Here is a 24,388-nt window from a genome sequence, read left to right on the forward strand (position 1 = left end):
TGTGGCCAAAAACAGTTACTACATTCAAATTCAAAACACACGAAACCTAAACACTTTTAGGTTTCGTTCTCTGACGTAACTGGCAACCCGTGGTTGCTCAGCAGCTGAGACTCTACTGACTGCAATGATTGGTAGACGACGGTAGGTGGCGCCACATGCCAAAACATGATTTGCAGTCTGCAAAATATTTTTTTTAATGCAAATATTTTGTCTGTACTGTTGTTGTTGGTGAGTTCAGTTTGTTATATGAACATTATTACATAATATAGAGTCTCTGTGACATATTAGGAGGATTTTATGGCCAGTTTCTTTAGATTTATTACATAATGCACCTTTAAGGAAGTACTTTCAGTGTCCAGTATATGAAAGTTTGGTAAAATTATTTTTATTATGCTGAAACTGAATATGAAATGTTATAACTTATTGTTGTACATAAGGGTACAATCATCGGATTGTATGAACTGTCATTGTTTCATCACAGAAGAATGATGAAGAACTATAGTTTTGCTCAACAAAAAGACACATTTAAAGTTTGCTTACAAGCTCATGAATATATATATATATATATATATATAAAGACACTGAGGACAATGTGGATTATTACTAATATTTCTCTCAGGACCTTACACAAATGCTAACGTAGTTAAACTTGTTTAGTTGTAAATGTGACCTCACAGACAAATTAAATCTAAATAGTTTGTTGGGGGGTTTTTTTGCAGGAGGAGCTGAGTGTGATGCAGCGTCAGATTCTGCAGCTGCACAGTCACAGTCAAAGATCTCAGCAGGAAGTGAAGAGCTCCACATCCAAGCAGAGAGAACGGTAAAACACACAGTTACATTTTGTTTCCACATATTGTTTGATTGCAATACTTCAGTTTTGTTTTTCATATAAATAAAGGACAGTGTGGATAAAGGCAGCGCAGCCCTCACCTAAACAACACTGTATAATAGGCTGTGAAACTCAGGATTATACACTTACTTACAAAGATATATATATATATATATATAAGACAAAATAGGGGTTTTGTAAAGGAACATCATATTCACACATTTCCCTTGTGTCCTACTGTCGTGCAGCAACAGTGATGCAGCAGAGGCGTGTGGTGGGCGGAGTCAGTGTGAGTGTGAGTCCGCTCCGCCCGCCTGTTTGTCCAGAGGGAAACTACTGCTGCACTGTTTCCTGCAGGGACTCAAAGCAGGACTGAGTGAAGGCACAGGTGAGTTCACGCATCACTGACTCACAGTGACACTGAAATAGAGACTGAAATATACATATGTATGTATATATATATATATATATATATATATATATATATATGTATATATATATATATGTATATATATATATATATATATATATATATATATATATATATATATATATATATATATGTATATATATGTATATATATATATATATATATATATATATGTATATATATATATGTATATATGTATATATATATATATATATATATATATGTATATATATATATATATATATATATATATGTATATATATATATGTATATATGTATATATATATATATATATATATATATGTATATATATATATATATATATATATATGTATATATGTATATATATATATATATATGTATATATGTATATATATATATATATATATATGTATATATATATATATATATATATATATATGTATATATATATATATATATGTATATATATATATGTATATATATATATATATATATGTATATATATATATGTATATATATATGTCTGTATATATATATATAAATCATTGGTTGTTTGGATAAGAAATTTCAGTTAAATATATCATATAGGAGACAAACAGTGATATTTGAGAAGTAAAATAAAGTTTATTTGATTTACAGAGAATGTGCAAGAAAATTAGACATGCACATACATTTAGGCACCCTTGCCATTTTGTTGATTTCAATACTTGAGCACTAATTATTGGAACTCAAAATTGGTTTGGTAACCTCAGTGACCCTTGGCCTACATACACAGGTGAATCCAATCATGAGAAAGGGTATTTAGGGAGATTGTAAGTGTTTCTCCTCTTTATATATATATATATACATATATATATATATATATATATATGGACGAACCAAACCTAAAAATGTGTTCCTGTTCAGATGCCCGACACCAGGTGGCGCTGCAGCTTTTACACTCAGAGTGGGAGTATGTTTCCACCTTAAATCAGCTGTTTGACCAGTACAAGACTCCGCCCACTCACCAGATGACCATAGAGCCATAGTAAGTGACACACACACACACACACACACACACACACACACACACACACACACACACACACACACACACACACACACACACACACACACACACAGGGCCGGTTCTTGGCAGGCATATATGAGGGGGCATCATATGAATACATCACACTCCAGCACTTTTTTCTGTACTTATAGTAACAGTGTTTTCTTCATTGAATTGATTTGTTAGCAATGAGACCAAAAAACTCCTATTCATGGTTAATGTTCAATGGAATTATTATTTCTTTTTTAAAATGATCATAAAAGTACTTAATGTTCTCATTAATTTCTTTATATATAATATAATATATATAAAAATATATAATGTAATGTACAAAATCCCTTGGTTCTGTGACAGCAAAATCTTGTATTTTACAACATTTTTGATTATTAGCATACAGTATATCTGTGAATGGAAAATCACATAGTATAGTGAGTCGTCCAAAATTGGCCAAAAACGTCATAGTAGAGTATGTCGTCCGTAATTGGCCAAAAACGTCATAGTATAGTATGTCGTCCAAAATTTGACCAAAACGTCATAGTATAGTATGTCGTCCAAAATTGGCCGAAAACGTCATAGTATAGTATGTCATCCAAAATTGGCCAAAAACGTCATAGTATAGTATGTCGTGCAAAATTTGGCCAAAACGTCATAGTATAGTATGTCGTCCAAAATTGGCCAAAAACGTCATAGTATAGTATGTCGTCCAAAATTGGTCAAAACATCATAGTATAGCATGACTTCTAAAATTGGCCAAAAACGTCATAGTATAGTATGTCGTATAGTATGTGGGCCAAAACGTCATAGTATAGTATGTCGTCCAAAATTGGCCAAAAACGTCATAGTATAGTATGTCGTCCAAAATTGGTCAAAACATCATAGTATAGCATGACTTCTAAAATTGGCCAAAAACGTCATAGTATAGTATGTCGTCCGTAATTGGCCAAAAACGTCATAGTATAGTATGTCGTCCAAAATTTGACCAAAACGTCATAGTATAGTATGTCGTCCGTAATTGGCCAAAAACGTCATAGTATAGTATGTCGTCCAAAATTGGCCCAAAACGTCATAGTATAGTATGTCCTCCAAAATTGGGCAAAAACGTCATAATATAGTATGTCGTCCAAATTTGACCAAAACGTCATAGTATAGTATGTCGTGCAAAATTGACCAAAACCTCATAGTAAAGTATGTCGTCCAAAATTGGCCAAAAACGTCATAGTATAGTATGTCGTCCAAAATTTGACCAAAACGTCATAGTATAGTATGTCGTCCAAAATTGGCCAAAAACGTCATAGTATAGTATGTCGTCCAAAATTTACCAAAACGTCATAGTATAGTATGTCGTCCAAAATTGGCCAAAAATGTCATAGTATAGTATGTTGTCCGTAATTGGCCAAAAACGTCATAGTATAGTATGTCGTCCAAAATTGGCCCAAAACGTTATAGTATAGTATGTCCTCCAAAATTGGCCAAAAACGTCATAGTATAGTATGTGGTCCAAAATTTGACCAAAACGTCATAGTATAGTATGTCGTCCAAAATTGGCCAAAAACGTCATAGTATAGTATGTCGTCCAAATTTGACCAAAACGTCATAGTATAGTATGTCGTGCAAAATTGACCAAAACCTCATAGTATAGTATGTCGTCCAAAATTGGCCAAAAACGTCATAGTATAGTATGTTGTCCAAAATTTGACCAAAACGTCATAGTATAGTATGTCGTCCAAAATTGGCCAAAAACGTCATAGTATAGTATGTCGTCCAAATTTGACCAAAACGTCATAGGATAGTATGTCGTGCAAAATTGACCAAAACCTCATAGTATAGTATGTTGTCCGTAATTGGCCAAAAACGTCATAGTATAGTATGTCGTCCAAAATTTGACCAAAACGTCATAGTATAGTATGTCGTCCGTAATTGGCCAAAAACGTCATAGTATAGTATGTCGTCCAAAATTGGCCCAAAACGTCATAGTATAGTATGTCGTGCAAAATTTGACCAAAACGTCATAGTATAGTATGTCGTCCAAAATTGGCCAAAAACGTCATAGTATAGTATGTCGTCCAAAATTTACCAAAACGTCATAGTATAGTATGTCGTCCAAAATTGGCCAAAAATGTGATAGTATAGTATGTTGTCCGTAATTGGCCAAAAACGTCATAGTATAGTATGTCGTCCAAAATTGGCCCAAAACGTTATAGTATAGTATGTCCTCCAAAATTGGCCAAAAACGTCATAGTATAGTATGTCGTCCAAAATTTGACCAAAACGTCATAGTATAGTATGTCGTCCAAAATTGGCCAAAAACGTCATAGTATAGTATGTCGTCCAAATTTGACCAAAACGTCATAGTATAGTATGTCGTGCAAAATTGACCAAAACCTCATAGTATAGTATGTCGTCCAAAATTGGCCAAAAACGTCATAGTATAGTATGTCGTCCAAAATTTGACCAAAACGTCATAGTATAGTATGTCGTCCAAAATTGGCCAAAAACGTCATAGTATAGTATGTCGTCCAAAATTTGACCAAAACGTCATAGTATAGTATGTCGTCCAAAATTGGCCAAAAACGTCATAGTATAGTATGTCGTCCAAATTTGACCAAAACGTCATAGTATAGTATGTCGTGCAAAATTGACCAAAACCTCATAGTATAGTATGTCGTCCAAAATTGGCCAAAAACGTCATAGTATAGTATGTCGTCCAAAATTTGACCAAAACGTCATAGTATAGTATGTCGTCCAAAATTGGCCAAAAACGTCATAGTATAGTATGTCGTCCAAATTTGACCAAAACGTCATAGGATAGTATGTCGTGCAAAATTGACCAAAACCTCATAGTATAGTATGTTGTCCGTAATTGGCCAAAAACGTCATAGTATAGTATGTCGTCCAAAATTTGACCAAAACGTCATAGTATAGTATGTCGTCCGTAATTGGCCAAAAACGTCATAGTATAGTATGTCGTCCAAAATTGGCCCAAAACGTCATAGTATAGTATGTCCTCCAAAATTGGGCAAAAACGTCATAGTATAGTATGTCGTCCAAAATTTGACCAAAACGTCATAGTATAGTATGTAGGCCAAAATTTGACCAAAACGTCATAGTATAGTATGTCATCCAAAATTGGGCAAAAACGTCATAGTATAGTATGTCGTCCAAATTTGACCAAAACGTCATAGTATAGTATGTCGTGCAAAATTGACCAAAACCTCATAGTATAGTATGTTGTCCAAAATTGGCCAAAAACGTCATAGTATAGTATGTCGTCCAAAATTTGACCAAAACGTCATAGTATAGTATGTCGTCCAAAATTTGACTAAAACGTCATAGTATAGTATGTCATCCATAATTGGCCAAAAACGTCATAGTATAGTATGTCGTCCTAAATTGGTCAAAACATCATAGTATAGCATGACTTCAAAAATTGGCCCAAAACCTCATAGTATAGTATGTCGTCCAAATTTGACCAAAACGTCATAGTATATAGTATGTCATCCATAATTGGTCAAAAACCTCATAGTAAAGTATGTCGTCCAAAATTTGGCCCAAAACGTCATAGTATAGTATGTCGTCCTAAATTGGTCAAAACATCATAGTATAGCATGACTTCTAAAATTGGCCAAAAACGTCATAGTATAGTATGTCGTCCAAAATTTACCAAAACGTCATAGTATAGTATGTCGTCCAAAATTGGCCAAAAATGTCATAGTATAGTATGTTGTCCGTAATTGGCCAAAAACGTCATAGTATAGTATGTCGTCCAAAATTGGCCCAAAACGTTATAGTATAGTATGTCCTCCAAAGTTGGCCAAAAACGTCATAGTATAGTATGTCGTCCAAAATTTGACCAAAACGTCATAGTATAGTATGTCGTCCAAAATTGGCCAAAAACGTCATAGTATAGTATGTCATCCAAATTTGACCAAAACGTCATAGTATAGTATGTCGTGCAAAATTGACCAAAACCTCATAGTATAGTATGTCGTCCAAAATTGGCCAAAAACGTCATAGTATAGTATGTCGTCCAAAATTTGACCAAAACGTCATAGTATAGTATGTCGTCCAAAATTGGCCAAAAACGTCATAGTATAGTATGTCGTCCAAATTTGACCAAAACGTCATAGGATAGTATGTCGTGCAAAATTGACCAAAACCTCATAGTATAGTATGTTGTCCGTAATTGGCCAAAAACGTCATAGTATAGTATGTCGTCCAAAATTTGACCAAAACGTCATAGTATAGTATGTCGTCCGTAATTGGCCAAAAACGTCATAGTATAGTATGTCGTCCAAAATTGGCCCAAAACGTCATAGTATAGTATGTCCTCCAAAATTGGGCAAAAACGTCATAGTATAGTATGTCGTCCAAAATTTGACCAAAACGTCATAGTATAGTATGTAGGCCAAAATTTGACCAAAACGTCATAGTATAGTATGTCATCCAAAATTGGGCAAAAACGTCATAGTATAGTATGTCGTCCAAATTTGACCAAAACGTCATAGTATAGTATGTCGTGCAAAATTGACCAAAACCTCATAGTATAGTATGTTGTCCAAAATTGGCCAAAAACGTCATAGTATAGTATGTCGTCCAAAATTTGACCAAAACGTCATAGTATAGTATGTCGTCCAAAATTTGACTAAAACGTCATAGTATAGTATGTCATCCATAATTGGCCAAAAACGTCATAGTATAGTATGTCGTCCTAAATTGGTCAAAACATCATAGTATAGCATGACTTCAAAAATTGGCCCAAAACCTCATAGTATAGTATGTCGTCCAAATTTGACCAAAACGTCATAGTATATAGTATGTCATCCATAATTGGTCAAAAACCTCATAGTAAAGTATGTCGTCCAAAATTTGGCCCAAAACGTCATAGTATAGTATGTCGTCCTAAATTGGTCAAAACATCATAGTATAGCATGACTTCTAAAATTGGCCAAAAACGTCATAGTATAGTATGTCGTATAGTATGTGGCCCAAAACCTCAGAGTATAGTATGTCGTCCAAATTTGACCAAAACGTCATAGTATAGTATGTCGTCCAAAATTGGCCAAAAACATCATAGTATAGTATGTCGTCCAAAATTGGCCAAAAACATCATAGTATATAGTATGTCGTCCAAAATTGGCCAAAAACATCATAGTATAGTATGTCGTCCAAAATTGGCCGAAAATGTCATAGTATAGTATGTCATCCAAAATTGGCCAAAAACATCATAGTATAGTATGTCGTCCGTAATTGACCCAAAACGTCATAGTATAGTATGTCGTCCAAATTTGACCAAAACGTCAGAGTATAGTATGTTGTCCAAAAATGGCAGAAAATGTCATAGTATAGTATGTCGTCCAAAAATGGCAGAAAATGTCATAGTATAGTATGTCATCCAAAATTGGCCAAAAATGTCATAGTATAGTATGTCGTCCAAAATTTGGCCAAAACGTCATAGTATAGTATGTCTCCCAAAATTGGCCAAAAACATCATAGTATAGTATGTCGTCCAAATTTGACCAAAACGTCATAGTATAGTATGTCGTGCAAAATTGACCAAAACCTCATAGTATAGTATGTCGTCCAAAATTGGGCAAAAACGTCATAGTATAGTATGTCGTCCTAAATTGGTCAAAACATCATAGTATAGCATGACTTCTAAAATTGGCCAAAAACGTCATAGTATGGTATGTCGTATAGTATGTGGCCCAAAACCTCATAGTATAGTATGTCATCCAAATTTGACCAAAACGTCATAGTTTATAGTATGTCGTCCAAAATTGGCCCAAAACGTCATAGTATAGTATGTCCTCCAAAATTGGCCAAAAACGTCATAGTATAGTATGTCGTTCAAAATTGGGCAAAAACGTCATAGTATAGTTTGTCGTCCAAAATTTGCCAAAAACATCATAGTATAGTATGTCGTCCTAAATTGGTCAAAACGTCATAGTATAGTATGTCGTCCAAAATTGGCCGAAAATGTCATAGTATAGTATGTCATCCAAAATTGGCCAAAAACATCATAGTATAGTATGTCGTCCGTAATCGGCCCAAAACGTCATAGTATAGTATGTCGTCCAAATTTGACCAAAACGTCATAGTATAGTATGTTGTCCAAAAATGGCAGAAAATGTCATAGTATAGTATGTCGTCCAAAAATGGCAGAAAATGTCATAGTATAGTATGTCATCCAAAATTGGCCAAAAATGTCATAGTATAGTATGTTGTCCAGAAATGGCAGAAAATGTCATAGTATAGTATGTCATCCAAAATTGGCCAAAAATGTCATAGTATAGTATGTCGTCCAAAATTTGGCCAAAACGTCATAGTATAGTATGTCTCCCAAAATTGGCCAAAAACATCATAGTATAGTATGTCGTCCAAATTTGACCAAAACGTCATAGTATAGTATGTCGTGCAAAATTGACCAAAACCTCATAGTATAGTATGTCGTCCAAAATTGGGCAAAAACGTCATAGTATAGTATGTCGTCCTAAATTGGTCAAAACATCATAGTATAGCATGACTTCTAAATTTGGCCAAAAACGTCATAGTATAGTATGTCATATAGTATGTGGCCCAAAACCTCATAGTATAGTATGTCATCCAAATTTGACCAAAACGTCATAGTTTATAGTATGTCGTCCGTAATTGGCCAAAAACGTCATAGTATAGTATGTCGTCCAAAATTGGCCCAAAACGTCATAGTATAGTATGTCCTCCAAAATTGGCCAAAAACGTCATAGTATAGTTTGTCGTTCAAAATTGGGCAAAAACGTCATAGTATAGTATGTCGTCCTAAATTGGTCAAAACATCATAGTATAGCATGACTTCTAAAATTGGCCAAAAACGTCATAGTATAGTATGTCGTCCAAAATTTGGCCAAAACGTCATAGTATAGTATGTCGTCCGTAATTGGCCAAAAACGTCATAGTATAGTATGTCGTCCAAATTTGACCAAAACGTCATAGTATAGTATGTTGTCCAAAAATGGCAGAAAATGTCATAGTATAGTATGTCATCCAAAATTGGCCAAAAATGTCGTAGTATAGTATGTCGTCCAAAATTTGGCCAAAACGTCATAGTATAGTATGTCTCCCAAAATTGGCCAAAAACCTCATAGTATAGTAAGTCGTCCTAAATTGGTCAAAACATCATAGTATAGCATGACTTCTAAAATTTGACCAAAACGTCATAGTATAGTATGTCGTCCAAAATTGGCCGAAAATGTCATAGTATAGTATGTCATCCAAAATTGGCCAAAAACATCATAGTATAGTATGTCGTGCAAAATTGACCAAAACCTCATAGTATAGTATGTCGTCCAAAATTGGGCAAAAACGTCATAGTATAGTATGTCGTCCTAAATTGGTCAAAACATCATAGTATAGCATGACTTCTAAAATTGGCCAAAAACGTCATAGTATAGTATGTCGTATAGTATGTGGCCCAAAACCTCATAGTATAGTATGTCATCCAAATTTGACCAAAACGTCATAGTTTATAGTATGTCGTCCGTAATTGGCCAAAAACGTCATAGTATAGTATGTCGTCCAAAATTGGCCCAAAACGTCATAGTATAGTATGTCCTCCAAAATTGGCCAAAAACGTCATAGTATAGTATGTCGTTCAAAATTGGGCAAAAACGTCATAGTATAGTTTGTCGTCCAAAATTGGCCAAAAACATCATAGTATAGTATGTCGTCCTAAATTGGTCAAAACGTCATAGTATAGTATGTCGTCCAAAATTGGCCGAAAATGTCATAGTATAGTATGTCATCCAAAATTGGCCAAAAACATCATAGTATAGTATGTCGTCCGTAATCGGCCCAAAACGTCATAGTATAGTATGTCGTCCAAATTTGACCAAAACGTCATAGTATAGTATGTTGTCCAAAAATGGCAGAAAATGTCATAGTATAGTATGTCGTCCAAAAATGGCAGAAAATGTCATAGTATAGTATGTCATCCAAAATTGGCCAAAAATGTCATAGTATAGTATGTTGTCCAGAAATGGCAGAAAATGTCATAGTATAGTATGTCATCCAAAATTGGCCAAAAATGTCATAGTATAGTATGTCGTCCAAAATTTGGCAAAACATCATAGTATAGCATGACTTCTAAAATTTGACCAAAACGTCATAGTATAGTATGTCGTCCAAAATTGGCCGAAAATGTCATAGTATAGTATGTCATCCAAAATTGGCCAAAAACATCATAGTATAGTATGTCGTCCTAAATTGGTCAAAACGTCATAGTATAGTATGTCGTCCAAAATTGGCCGAAAATGTCATAGTATAGTATGTCATCCAAAATTGGCCAAAAACATCATAGTATAGTATGTCGTCCGTAATTGGCCCAAAATGTCATAGTATAGTATGTCGTCCAAATTTGACCAAAACGTCATCGTATAGTCTGTTGTCCAAAAATGGCAGAAAATGTCATAGTATAGTATGTCGTCCAAAAATGGCAGAAAATGTCATAGTATAGTATGTCATCCAAAATTGGCCAAAAATGTCATAGTATAGTATGTTGTCCAGAAATGGCAGAAAATGTCATAGTATAGTATGTCATCCAAAATTGGCCAAAAATGTCATAGTATAGTATGTCGTCCAAAATTTGGCCAAAACGTCATAGTATAGTATGTCTCCCAAAATTGGCCAAAAACATCATAGTATAGTATGTCGTCCAAATTTGACCAAAAATGTCATAGTAAAGTATGTCGTGCAAAATTGACCAAAACCTCATAGTATAGTATGTCGTCCTAAATTGGTCAAAACATCATAGTATAGCATGACTTCTAAAATTGGCCAAAAACGTCATAGTATAGTATGTCGTAAAGTATGTGGCCCAAAACCTCATAGTATAGTATGTCATCCAAATTTGACCAAAACGTCATAGTTTATAGTATGTCGTCCGTAATTGGCCAAAAACGTCATAGTATAGTATGTCGTCCAAAATTGGCCCAAAACGTCATAGTATAGTATGTCCTCCAAAATTGGCCAAAAACGTCATAGTATAGTATGTCGTTCAAAATTGGGCAAAAACGTCATAGTATAGTATGTCGTCCTAAATTGGTCAAAACATCATAGTATAGCATGACTTCTAAAATTGGCCAAAAACGTCATAGTATAGTATGTCATCCAAAATTGGCCAAAAATGTCATAGTATAGTATGTCGTCCAAAATTTGGCCAAAACGTCATAGTATAGTATGTCGTCCGTAATTGGCCAAAAACGTCATAGTATAGTATGTCGTCCAAATTTGACCAAAACGTCATAGTATAGTATGTTGTCCAAAAATGGCAGAAAATGTCATAGTATAGTATGTCATCCAAAATTGGCCAAAAATGTCGTAGTATAGTATGTCGTCCAAAATTTGGCCAAAACATCATAGTATAGTATGTCTCCCAAAATTGGCCAAAAACCTCATAGTATAGTATGTCGTCCTAAATTGGTCAAAACATCATAGTATAGCATGACTTCTAAAATTTGACCAAAACGTCATAGTATAGTATGTCGTCCAAAATTGGCCGAAAATGTCATAGTATAGTATGTCATCCAAAATTGGCCAAAAACATCATAGTATAGTATGTCGTCCGTAATTGGCCCAAAATGTCATAGTATAGTATGTCGTCCAAATTTGACCAAAACGTCATAGTATAGTATGTTGTCCAGAAATGGCAGAAAATGTCATAGTATAGTATGTCATCCAAAATTGGCCAAAAATGTCATAGTATAGTATGTCGTCCAAAATTTGGCCAAAACGTCATAGTATAGTATGTCTCCCAAAATTGGCCAAAAACATCATAGTATAGTATGTCGTCCAAATTTGACCAAAACGTCATAGTAAAGTATGTCGTGCAAAATTGACCAAAACCTCATAGTATAGTATGTCGTCCAAAATTGGGCAAAAACGTCATAGTATAGTATGTCGTCCTAAATTGGTCAAAACATCATAGTATAGCATGACTTCTAAAATTGGCCAAAAACGTCATAGTATTGTATGTCGTAAAGTATGTGGCCCAAAACCTCATAGTATAGTATGTCATCCAAATTTAACCAAAACGTCATAGTTTATAGGATGTCGTCCGTAATTGGCCAAAAACGTCATAGTATAGTATGTCGTCCAAAATTGGCCCAAAACGTCATAGTATAGTATGTCCTCCAAAATTGGCCAAAAACGTCATAGTATAGTATGTCGTTCAAAATTGGGCAAAAACGTCATAGTATAGTATGTCGTCCTAAATTGGTCAAAACATCATAGTATAGCATGACTTCTAAAATTGGCCAAAAACGTCATAGTATAGTATGTCATCCAAAATTGGCCAAAAATGTCATAGTATAGTATGTCGTCCAAAATTTGGCCAAAACGTCATAGTATAGTATGTCGTCCGTAATTGGCCAAAAACGTCATAGTATAGTATGTCGTCCAAATTTGACCAAAACGTCATAGTATAGTATGTTGTCCAAAAATGGCAGAAAATGTCATAGTATAGTATGTCATCCAAAATTGGCCAAAAATGTCGTAGTATAGTATGTCGTCCAAAATTTGGCCAAAACGTCATAGTATAGTATGTCTCCCAAAATTGGCCAAAAACCTCATAGTATAGTATGTCGTCCTAAATTGGTCAAAACATCATAGTATAGCATGACTTCTAAAATTTGACCAAAACGTCATAGTATAGTATGTCGTCCAAAATTGGCCGAAAATGTCATAGTATAGTATGTCATCCAAAATTGGCCAAAAACATCATAGTATAGTATGTCGTCCGTAATTGGCCCAAAATGTCATAGTATAGTATGTCGTCCAAATTTGACCAAAACGTCATAGTATAGTCTGTTGTCCAAAAATGGCAGAAAATGTCATAGTATAGTATGTCGTCCAAAAATGGCAGAAAATGTCATAGTATAGTATGTCATCCAAAATTGGCCAAAAATGTCATAGTATAGTATGTTGTCCAGAAATGGCAGAAAATGTCATAGTATAGTATGTCATCCAAAATTGGCCAAAAATGTCATAGTATAGTATGTCGTCCAAAATTTGGCCAAAACGTCATAGTATAGTATGTCTCCCAAAATTGGCCAAAAACATCATAGTATAGTATGTCATCCAAAATTGGCCAAAAATGTCATAGTACAGTATGTCGTCCAAAATTTGGCCAAAACGTCATAGTAAAGTATGTCTCCCAAAATTGGCCAAAAACCTCATAGTATAGTATGTCGTCCAAAATTGGGCAAAAACGTCATAGTATATAGTATGTCGTCCTAAATTGGTCAAAACATCATAGTATAGCATGACTTCTAAAATTGGCCAAAAACGTCATAGTATAGTATGTCGTATAGTATGTGGCCCAAAACCTCATAGTATAGTATGTCATCCAAATTTGACCAAAACGTCATAGTTTATAGTATGTCGTCCGTAATTGGCCAAAAACGTCATAGTATAGTATGTCGTCCAAAATTGGCCCAAAACGTCATAGTATAGTATGTCCTCCAAAATTGGCCAAAAACGTCATAGTATAGTATGTCGTTCAAAATTGGGCAAAAACGTCATAGTATAGTATGTCGTCCAAAATTGGGCAAAAACGTCATAGTATAGTATGTCGTCCAAAATTGGCCAAAAACGTCATAGTATAGTATGTCATCCAAAATTGGCCAAAAATGTCATAGTATAGTATGTCGTCCAAAATTTGGCCAAAACGTCATAGTATAGTATGTCTCCCAAAATTGGGCAAAAACCTCATAGTATAGTATGTCGTCCTAAATTGGTCAAAACATCATAGTATAGCATGACTTCTAAAATTGGCCAAAAACGTCATAGTATAGTATGTCGTCCAAAATTGGCCAAAAACATCATAGTATAGTATGTCGTCCAAAATTGGCCGAAAATGTCATAGTATAGTATGTTGTCCAAAAATGGCAGAAAATGTCATAGTATAGTATGTCATCCAAAATTGGCCAAAAATGTCATAGTATAGTATGTCGTCCAAAATTTGGCCAAAACGTCATAGTATAGTATGTCTCCCAAAATTGGCCAAAAACGTCATAGTATAGTATGTCGTCCTAAATTGGTCAAGACATCATAGTATAGCATGACTTCTAAAATTGGCCAAAAACGTCATAGTATAGTATGTCGTCCAAAATTGGGCAAAAACGTCATAGTATAGTATGTCATCCAAAATTGGCCAAAAATGTCATAGTATAGTATGTCGTCCAAAATTTGGCCAAAACGTCATAGTATAGTATGTCTCCCAAAATTGGCCAAAAACGTCATGGTATAGTATGTCGTCCTAAATTGGTCAAAACATCATAGTATAGCATGACTTCTAAAATTGGCCAAAAACGTCATAGTATAGTATGTCGTCCGTAATTGGCCAAAAAAGTCATAGTATAGTATGTCGTCCAAAATTTGGCCAAAACGTCATAGTATAGTATGTCTCCCAAAATTGGCCAAAAACGTCATCGTATAGTATGTCGTCCTAAATTGGTCAAAACATCATAGTATAGCATGACTTCTAAAATTGGCCAAAAACGTCATAGTATAGTATGTCATCCAAAATTGGCCAAAAATGTCATAGTATAGTATGTCTTCCAAAATTTGGCCAAAACGTCATAGTATAGTATGTCTCCCAAAATTGGGCAAAAACGTCATAGTATAGTATGTCGTCCTAAATTGGTCAAAACATCATAGTATAGCATGACTTCTAAAATTGGCCAAAAACGTCATAGTATAGTATGTCGTCCATAATTGGCCAAAAATGTCATAGTATAGTATGTCGTCCAAAATTTGGCCAAAACGTCATAGTATAGTATGTTGTCCAAAAATGGCAGAAAATGTCATAGTATAGTATGTTGTCCTAAATTGGTCAAAACATCATAGTATAGCATGACTTCTAAAATTGGCCAAAAATGTCATAGTATAGTATGTTGTCCTAAATTGGTCAAAACATCATAGTATAGCATGACTTCTAAAATTGGCCAAAAACGTCATAGTATAGTATGTCGTCCAAAATTGGGCAAAAACGTCATAGTATAGTATGTCATCCAAAATTGGCCAAAAATGTCATAGTATAGTATGTCGTCCAAAATTTGGCCAAAACGTCATAGTATAGTATGTCTCCCAAAATTGGGCAAAAACCTCATAGTATAGTATGTCGTCCTAAATTGGTCAAAACATCATAGTATAGCATGACTTCTAAAATTGGCCAAAAACGTCATAGTATAAATGTCGTCCAAAATTGGCCAAAAACGTCATAGTATAGTATGTCGTCCAAAATTGGCCAAAAACGTCATAGTATAGTATGTCGTCCAAAATTGGCCGAAAATGTCATAGTATAGTATGTCATCCAAAATTGGCCAAAAACGTCATAGTATAGTATGTCGTCCAAAATTGGCCCAAAACGTCATAGTATAGTATGTCGTCCGTAATTGGCCCAAAACGTCATAGTATAGTATGTCGTCCAAATTTGACTAAAACGTCATAGTATAGTATGTTGTCCAAAAATGGCAGAAAATGTCATAGTATAGTATGTCGTCCAAAAATGGCAGAAAATGTCATAGTATAGTATGTCATCCAAAATTGGCCAAAAATGTCATAGTATAGTATGTCGTCCAAAATTTGGCCAAAACGTCATGGTATAGTATGTCTCCCAAAATTGGCCAAAAATGTCATAGTATAGTATGTCGTCCTAAATTGGCCAAAAACGTCATAGTATAGCATGACTTCTAAAATTGGCCAAAAACGTCATAGTATAGTATGTGGTCCAAAATTGGGCAAAAACATCATAGTATAGTATGTCATCCAAAATTGGCCAAAAATGTCATAGTATAGTATGTCGTCCAAAATTTGGCCAAAACGTCATAGTATAGTTTGTCGTCCGTAATTGTCCAAAAACGTCATAGTATAGTATGTCGTCCAAATTTGACCAAAACGTCATAGTATAGTATGTTGTCCAAAAATGGCAGAAAATGTCATAGTATAGTATGTCATCCAAAATTGGCCAAAAATGTCATAGTATAGTATGTCGTCCAAAATTTGGCCAAAACGTCATAGTATAGTATGTCTCCCAAAATTGGCCAAAAACGTCATAGTATAGTATGTCGTCCTAAATTGGTCAAAACATCATAGTATAGCATGACTTCTAAAATTGGCCAAAAATGTCATAGTATAGTATGTCATCCAAAATTTGCCAAAAATGTCATAGTATAGTATGTCGTCCAAAATTTGGCCAAAACGTCATAGTATAGTATGTCGTCCGTAATTGGCCAAAAAAGTCATAGTATAGTATGTCGTCCAAAATTTGGCCAAAACGTCATAGTATAGTATGTCTCCCAAAATGGGCCAAAAACGTCATAGTATAGTATGTCGTCCTTAATTGGTCAAAACATCATAGTATAGCATGACTTCTAAAATTGGCCAAAAACGTCATAGTATAGTATGTCGTCCAAAATTGGCCAAAAACGTCATAGTATAGTATGTCGTCCTAAATTGGTCAAAACATCATAGTATAGCATGACTTCTAAAATTGGCCAAAAACGTCATAGTATAGTATGTCGTCCAAATTTGACCAAAACGTCATAGTATAGTATGTTGTCCAAAAATGGCAGAAAATGTCATAGTATAGTATGTCATCCAAAATTGGCCAAAAATGTCGTAGTATAGTATGTCGTCCAAAATTTGGCCAAAACGTCATAGTATAGTATGTTGTCCTAAATTGGTCAAAACATCATAGTATAGCATGACTTCTAAAATTGGCCAAAAACGTCATAGTATAGTATGTCGTCCAAAATTGGGCAAAAACGTCATAGTATAGTATGTCATCCAAAATTGGCCAAAAATGTCATAGTATAGTATGTCGTTCAAAATTTGGCCAAAACGTCATAGTATAGTATGTCTCCCAAAATTGGCCAAAAACATCATAGTATAGTATGTCGTTCAAATTTGACCAAAACGTCATAGTATAGTATGTCGTGCAAAATTGACCAAAACCTCATAGTATAGTATGTCGTCCAAAATTGGCCAAAAACGTCATAGTATAGTATGTCGTCCAAAATTTGACCAAAACGTCATAGTATAGTATGTCGTCCAAAATTGGCCGAAAATGTCATAGTATAGTATGTCATCCAAAATTGGCCAAAAACGTCATAGTATAGTATGTCGTCCAAAATTGGCCCAAAACGTCATAGTAAAGTATGTCCTCCAAAATTGGCCAAAAACTTCATAGTATAGTATGTCATCCAAAATTGGGCAAAAATGTCATAGTATAGTATGTCGTCCAAAATTTGGCCAAAACGTCATAGTATAGTATGTCGTCCGTAATTGGCCAAAAACGTCATAGTATAGTATGTCGTCCAAATTTGACCAAAACGTCATAGTATAGTATGTCGTCCAAAATTGGCCAAAAATGTCATAGTATAGTATGTCGTCCAAAATTTGACCAAAACGTCATAGTATAGTATGTCGTCCAAAATTGGCCGAAAATGTCATAGTATAGTATGTCATCCAAAATTGTCCAAAAACGTCATAGTATAGTATGTCGTCCGTAATTGGCCAAAAACGTCATAGTATAGTATGTCGTCCAAATTTGACCAAAACGTCATAGTATAGTATGTTGTCCAAAAATGGCAGAAAATGTCATAGTATAGTATGTCATCCAAAATTGGCCAAAAATGTCATAGTATAGTATGTCGTCCAAAATTTGGCCAAAACGTCATAGTATAGTATGTCTCCCAAAATTGGCCAAAAACGTCATAGTATAGTATGTCGTCCTAAATTGGTCAAGACATCATAGTATAGCATGACTTCTAAAATTTGCCAAAAACGTCATAGTATAGTATGTCGTCCGTTATTGGCCAAAAAAGTCATAGTATAGTATGTCGTCCAAAATTTGGCCAAAACGTCATAGTATAGTATGTCTCCCAAAATTGGCCAAAAACGTCATAGTATAGTATGTCATCCTAAATTGGTCAAAACATCATAGTATAGCATGACTTCTAAAATTGGCCAAAAATGTCATAGTATAGTATGTCGTCCAAAATTGGGCAAAAACATCATAGTATAGTATGTCATCCAAAATTGGCCAAAAATGTCATAGTATAGTATGTCTTCCAAAATTTGGCCAAAACGTCACAGTATAGTATGTCTCCCAAAATTGGGCAAAAACGTCATAGTATAGTATGTCGTCCTAAATTGGTCAAAACATCATAGTATAGCATGACTTCTAAAATTGGCCAAAAACGTCATAGTATAGTATGTCTCCCAAAATTGGCCAAAAACGTCATAGTATAGTATGTCGTCCTAAATTGGTCAAAATATCATAGTATAGCATGACTTCTAAAATTGGCCAAAAATGTCATAGTATAGTATGTCGTCCATAATTGGCCAAAAACGTCATAGTATAGTATGTCGTCCAAATTTGACCAAAACGTCATAGTATAGTATGTTGTCCAAAAATGGCAGAAAATGTCATAGTATAGTATGTCATCCAAAATTGGCCAAAAATGTCGTAGTATAGTATGTCGTCCAAAATTTGGCCAAAACGTCATAGTATAGTATGTCTCCCAAAATTGGCCAAAAACGTCATAGTATAGTATGTTGTCCTAAATTGGTCAAAACATCATAGTATAGCATGACTTCTAAAATTGGCCAAAAACGTCATAGTATAGTATGTCGTCCAAAATTGGGCAAAAACGTCATAGTATAGTTTGTCATCCAAAATTGGCCAAAAATGTCGTAGTATAGTATGTCGTCCAAAATTTGGCCAAAACGTCATAGTATAGTATGTCTCCCAAAATTGGCCAAAAACGTCATAGTATAGTATGTTGTCCTAAATTGGTCAAAACATCATAGTATAGCATGACTTCTAAAATTGGCCAAAAACGTCATAGTATAGTATGTCGTCCAAAATTGGGCAAAAACGTCATAGTATAGTATGTCATCCAAAATTGGCCAAAAATGTCATAGTATAGTATGTCGTCCAAAATTTGGCCAAAACGTCATAGTATAGTATGTCTCCCAAAATTGGGCAAAAACCTCATAGTATAGTATGTCGTCCTAAATTGGTCAAAACATCATAGTATAGCATGACTTCTAAAATTGGGCAAAAACGTCATAGTATAGTATGTCGTCCAAAATTGGCCAAAAACGTCATAGTATAGTATGTCGTCCAAAATTGGCCAAAAACGTCATAGTATAGTATGTCGTCCAAAATTGGCCGAAAATGTCATAGTATGGTATGTCATCCAAAATTGGCCAAAAACGTCATAGTATAGTATGTCGTCCAAAATTGGCCCAAAACGTCATAGTATAGTATGTCGTCCGTAATTGGCCCAAAACGTCATAGTATAGTATGTCGTCCAAATTTGACTAAAACGTCATAGTATAGTATGTTGTCCAAAAATGGCAGAAAATGTCATAGTATAGTATGTCGTCCAAAAATGGCAGAAAATGTCATAGTATAGTATGTCATCCAAAATTGGCCAAAAATGTCATAGTATAGTATGTTGTCCAGAAATGGCAGAAAATGTCATAGTATAGTATGTCATCCAAAATTGGCCAAAAATGTCATAGTATAGTATGTCGTCCAAAATTTGGCCAAAACGTCATAGTAAAGTATGTCTCCCAAAATTGGCCAAAAACATCATAGTATAGTATGTCGTCCAAATTTGACCAAAACGTCATAGTATAGTATGTCGTGCAAAATTGACCAAAACCTCATAGTATAGTATGTCGTCCAAAATTGGCCAAAAACGTCATAGTATAGTATGTCGTCCAAAATTTGACCAAAACGTCATAGTATAGTATGTCGTCCAAAATTGGCCGAAAATGTCATAGTATAGTATGTCATCCAAAATTGCCCAAAACGTCATAGTATAGTATGTCGTCCAAAATTGGCCCAAAACGTCATAGTAAAGTATGTCCTCCAAAATTGGCCAAAAACTTCATAGTATAGTATGTTGTCCAAATTTGGGCAAAAACGTCATAGTATAGTATGTCGTCCAAATTTGACCAAAACGTCATAGTATAGTATGTTGTCCAAAATTTGACCAAAACGTCATAGTATAGTATGTCGTCCAAAATTGTCCGAAAACATCATAGTATAGTATGTCGTCCTAAATTGGTCAAAACGTCATAGTATAGTATGTCATCCAAAATTGGCCAAAAACATCATAGTATAGTATGTCGTCCTAAATTGGTCAAAACGTCATAGTATAGTATGTCGTCCAAAATTGGCCGAAAATGTCATAGTATAGTATGTCATCCAAAATTGGCCAAAAACATCATAGTATAGTATGTCGTCCGTAATTGGCCCAAAACGTCATAGTATAGTATGTCATCCAAATTTGACCAAAACGTCATAGTATAGTATGTTGTCCAAAAATGGCAGAAAATGTCATAGTATAGTATGTCGTCCAAAAATGGCAGAAAATGTCATAGTATAGTATGTCATCCAAAATTGGCCAAAAATGTCATAGTATAGTATGTTGTCCAGAAATGGCAGAAAATGTCATAGTATAGTATGTCGTCCAAAATTTGGCCAAAACGTCATAGTATAGTATGTCTCCCAAAATTGGCCAAAAACATCATAGTATAGTATGTCGTCCAAATTTGACCAAAACGTCATAGTATAGTATGTCGTGCAAAATTGACCAAAACCTCATAGTATAGTATGTCATCCAAAATTGGCCAAAAACGTCATAGTATAGTATGTCGTCCAAAATTTTACCAAAACGTCATAGTATAGTATGTCGTCCAAAATTGGCCGAAAATGTCATAGTATAGTATGTCATCCAAAATTGGCCAAAAACGTCATAGTATAGTATGTCGTCCAAAATTGGCCCAAAACGTCATAGTAAAGTATGTCCTCCAAAATTGGCCAAAAACTTCATAGTATAGTATGTCGTCCAAATTTGACCAAAACGTCATAGTATAGTATGTTGTCCAAAATTTGACCAAAACGTCATAGTATAGTATGTCGTCCAAAATTGGCCAAAAACATCATAGTATAGTATGTCGTCCAAAATTGGCCAAAAACATCATAGTATATAGTATGTCGTCCAAAATTGGCCAAAAACATCATAGTATAGTATGTCGTCCAAAATTTGACCAAAACGTCATAGTATTGTTTGTCGTCCGAAAATTGACCAAAACGTCATAGTATAGTATGTCGTCCAAAATTGGCCGAAAATGTCATAGTATAGTATGTCATCCAAAATTGGCCAAAAACATCATAGTATAGTATGTCGTCCCCAAAACGTCATAGTATAGTATGTCGTCCAAATTTGACCAAAACGTCATAGTATAGTATGTTGTCCAAAAATGGCAGAAAATGTCATAGTATAGTATGTCGTCCAAAAATGGCAGAAAATGTCATAGTATAGTATGTCATCCAAAATTGGCCAAAAATGTCATAGTATAGTATGTTGTCCAGAAATGGCAGAAAATGTCATAGTATAGTATGTCATCCAAAATTGGCCAAAAATGTCATAGTATAGTATGTCGTCCAAAATTTGGCCAAAACGTCATTGTATAGTATGTCTCCCAAAATTGGCCAAAAACATCATAGTATAGTATGTCGTCCAAATTTGACCAAAACGTCATAGTATAGTATGTCTCCCAAAATTGGGCAAGAACCTCATAGTATAGTATGTCGTCCTAAATTGGTCAAAACATCATAGTATAGCATGACTTCTAAAATTGGGCAAAAACGTCATAGTATAGTATGTCGTCCAAAATTGGCCAAAAACGTCATAGTATAGTATGTCGTCCAAAATTGGCCAAAAACGTCATAGTATAGTATGTCGTCCAAAATTGGCTGAAAATGTCATAGTATAGTATGTCATCCAAAATTGGCCCAAAACGTCATAGTATAGTATGTCGTCCGTAATTGGCCCAAAACGTCATAGTATAGTATGTCGTCCAAATTTGACTAAAACGTCATAGTATAGTATGTTGTCCAAAAATGGCAAAAAAATGTCATAGTATAGTATGTCGTCCAAAATTTGACCAAAACGTCATAGTATAGTATGTCGTCCAAAATTGGCCGAAAATGTCAAAGTATAGTATGTCATCCAAAATTGGCCAAAAACGTCATAGTATAGTATGTCGTCCAAAATTGGCCCAAAACGTCATAGTATAGTATGTCGTCCAAAATTGGCCCAAAACGTCATAGTAATGTATGTCCTCCAAAATTGGCCAAAAACTTCATAGTATAGTATGTCGTCCAAATTTGACCAAAACGTCATAGTATAGTATGTTGTCCAAAATTTTACCAAAACGTCATAGTATAGTATGTCGTCCAAATTTGACCAAAACGTCATAGTATAGTATGTCGTCCAAAATTGGCCAAAAACATCATAGTATAGTATGTCGTCCAAAATTGGCCAAAAACATCATAGTATATAGTATGTCGTCCAAAATTGGCCAAAAACATCATAGTATAGTATGTCGTCCAAAATTTGACCAAAACGTCATAGTATTGTTTGTCGTCCGAAAATTGACCAAAACGTCATAGTATAGTATGTCGTCCAAAATTGGCCGAAAATGTCATAGTATAGTATGTCATCCAAAATTGGCCAAAAACATCATAGTATAGTATGTCGTCTGTAATTGACCCAAAACGTCATAGTATAGTATGTCGTCCAAATTTGACCAAAACGTCATAGTATAGTATGTTGTCCAAAAATGGCAGAAAATGTCATAGTATAGTATGTCGTCCAAAAATGGCAGAAAATGTCATAGTATAGTATGTCATCCAAAATTGGCCAAAAATTTCATAGTATAGTATGTCTCCCAAAATTGGCCAAAAACGTCATAGTATAGTATGTCATCCAAAATTTGGCCAAAACGTCATAGTATAGTATGTCTCCCAAAATTGGCCAAAAACGTCATAGTATAGTATGTCGTCCTAAATTGGTCAAAACATCATAGTATAGCATGACTTCTAAAATTGGCCAAAAACGTCATAGTATAGTATGTCATCCAAAATTGGCCAAAAATGTCATAGTATAGTATGTCGTCCAAAATTTGGCCAAAACGTCATAGTATAGTATGTCGTCCGTAATTGGCCAAAAAAGTCATAGTATAGTATGTCATCCAAAATTTGGCCAAAAATATCATAGTATAGTATGTCGTCCGTAATTGGCCCAAAACGTCATAGTATAGTATGTCGTCCAAAATTTGACCAAAACGTCATAGTATTGTTTGTCGTCCGAAAATTGACCAAAACGTCATAGTATAGTATGTCGTCCAAAATTGGCCGAAAATGTCATAGTATAGTATGTCATCCAAAATTGGCCAAAAACATCATAGTATAGTATGTCGTCTGTAATTGACCCAAAACGTCATAGTATAGTATGTCGTCCAAATTTGACCAAAACGTCATAGTATAGTATGTTGTCCAAAAATGGCAGAAAATGTCATAGTATAGTATGTCGTCCAAAAATGGCAGAAAATGTCATAGTATAGTATGTCATCCAAAATTGGCCAAAAATTTCATAGTATAGTATGTCTCCCAAAATTGGCCAAAAACGTCATAGTATAGTATGTCATCCAAAATTTGGCCAAAACGTCATAGTATAGTATGTCTCCCAAAATTGGCCAAAAACGTCATAGTATAGTATGTCGTCCTAAATTGGTCAAAACATCATAGTATAGCATGACTTCTAAAATTGGCCAAAAACGTCATAGTATAGTATGTCATCCAAAATTGGCCAAAAATGTCATAGTATAGTATGTCGTCCAAAATTTGGCCAAAACGTCATAGTATAGTATGTCGTCCGTAATTGGCCAAAAAAGTCATAGTATAGTATGTCATCCAAAATTTGGCCAAAAATATCATAGTATAGTATGTCGTCCGTAATTGGCCCAAAACGTCATAGTATAGTATGTCGTCCAAATTTGACCAAAACGTCATAGTATAGTATGTCGTCCAAAATTGGCAGAAAATGTCATAGTATAGTATGTCATCCAAAATTGGTCAAAAATGTCATAGTATAGTATGTTGTCCAGAAATGGCAGAAAATGTCATAGTATAGTATGTCATCCAAAATTGGCCAAAAATGTCATAGTATAGTATGTCGTTCAAAATTTGGCCAAAACG

The 24,388-nt window shown here is 34.5% G+C and overlaps 1 protein-coding gene across 3 annotated transcripts in view; it reads left to right on the plus strand.

Moving 5' to 3' along the window:
- LOC310938246 (uncharacterized protein) overlaps positions 1-24,388 on the plus strand; it is a 46,727-nt gene that overhangs the window by 2,456 nt on the left and 19,883 nt on the right. For all 3 annotated transcript variants that reach the window (XM_083902733.1, XM_083902734.1, XM_083902735.1), the window contains exons 5-7: positions 720-820; positions 1,078-1,217; positions 2,148-2,268. In XM_083902733.1, coding sequence (XP_083758859.1) covers positions 720-820; positions 1,078-1,217; positions 2,148-2,268 — 362 coding nt within the window. The remainder of the gene's footprint in view (positions 1-719; positions 821-1,077; positions 1,218-2,147; positions 2,269-24,388) is intronic.

The sequence above is a fragment of the Microchirus variegatus genome (assembly GCF_963457635.1).
Source record: "Microchirus variegatus genome assembly, chromosome: 16".
Taxonomy (NCBI): domain Eukaryota; kingdom Metazoa; phylum Chordata; class Actinopteri; order Pleuronectiformes; family Soleidae; genus Microchirus; species Microchirus variegatus.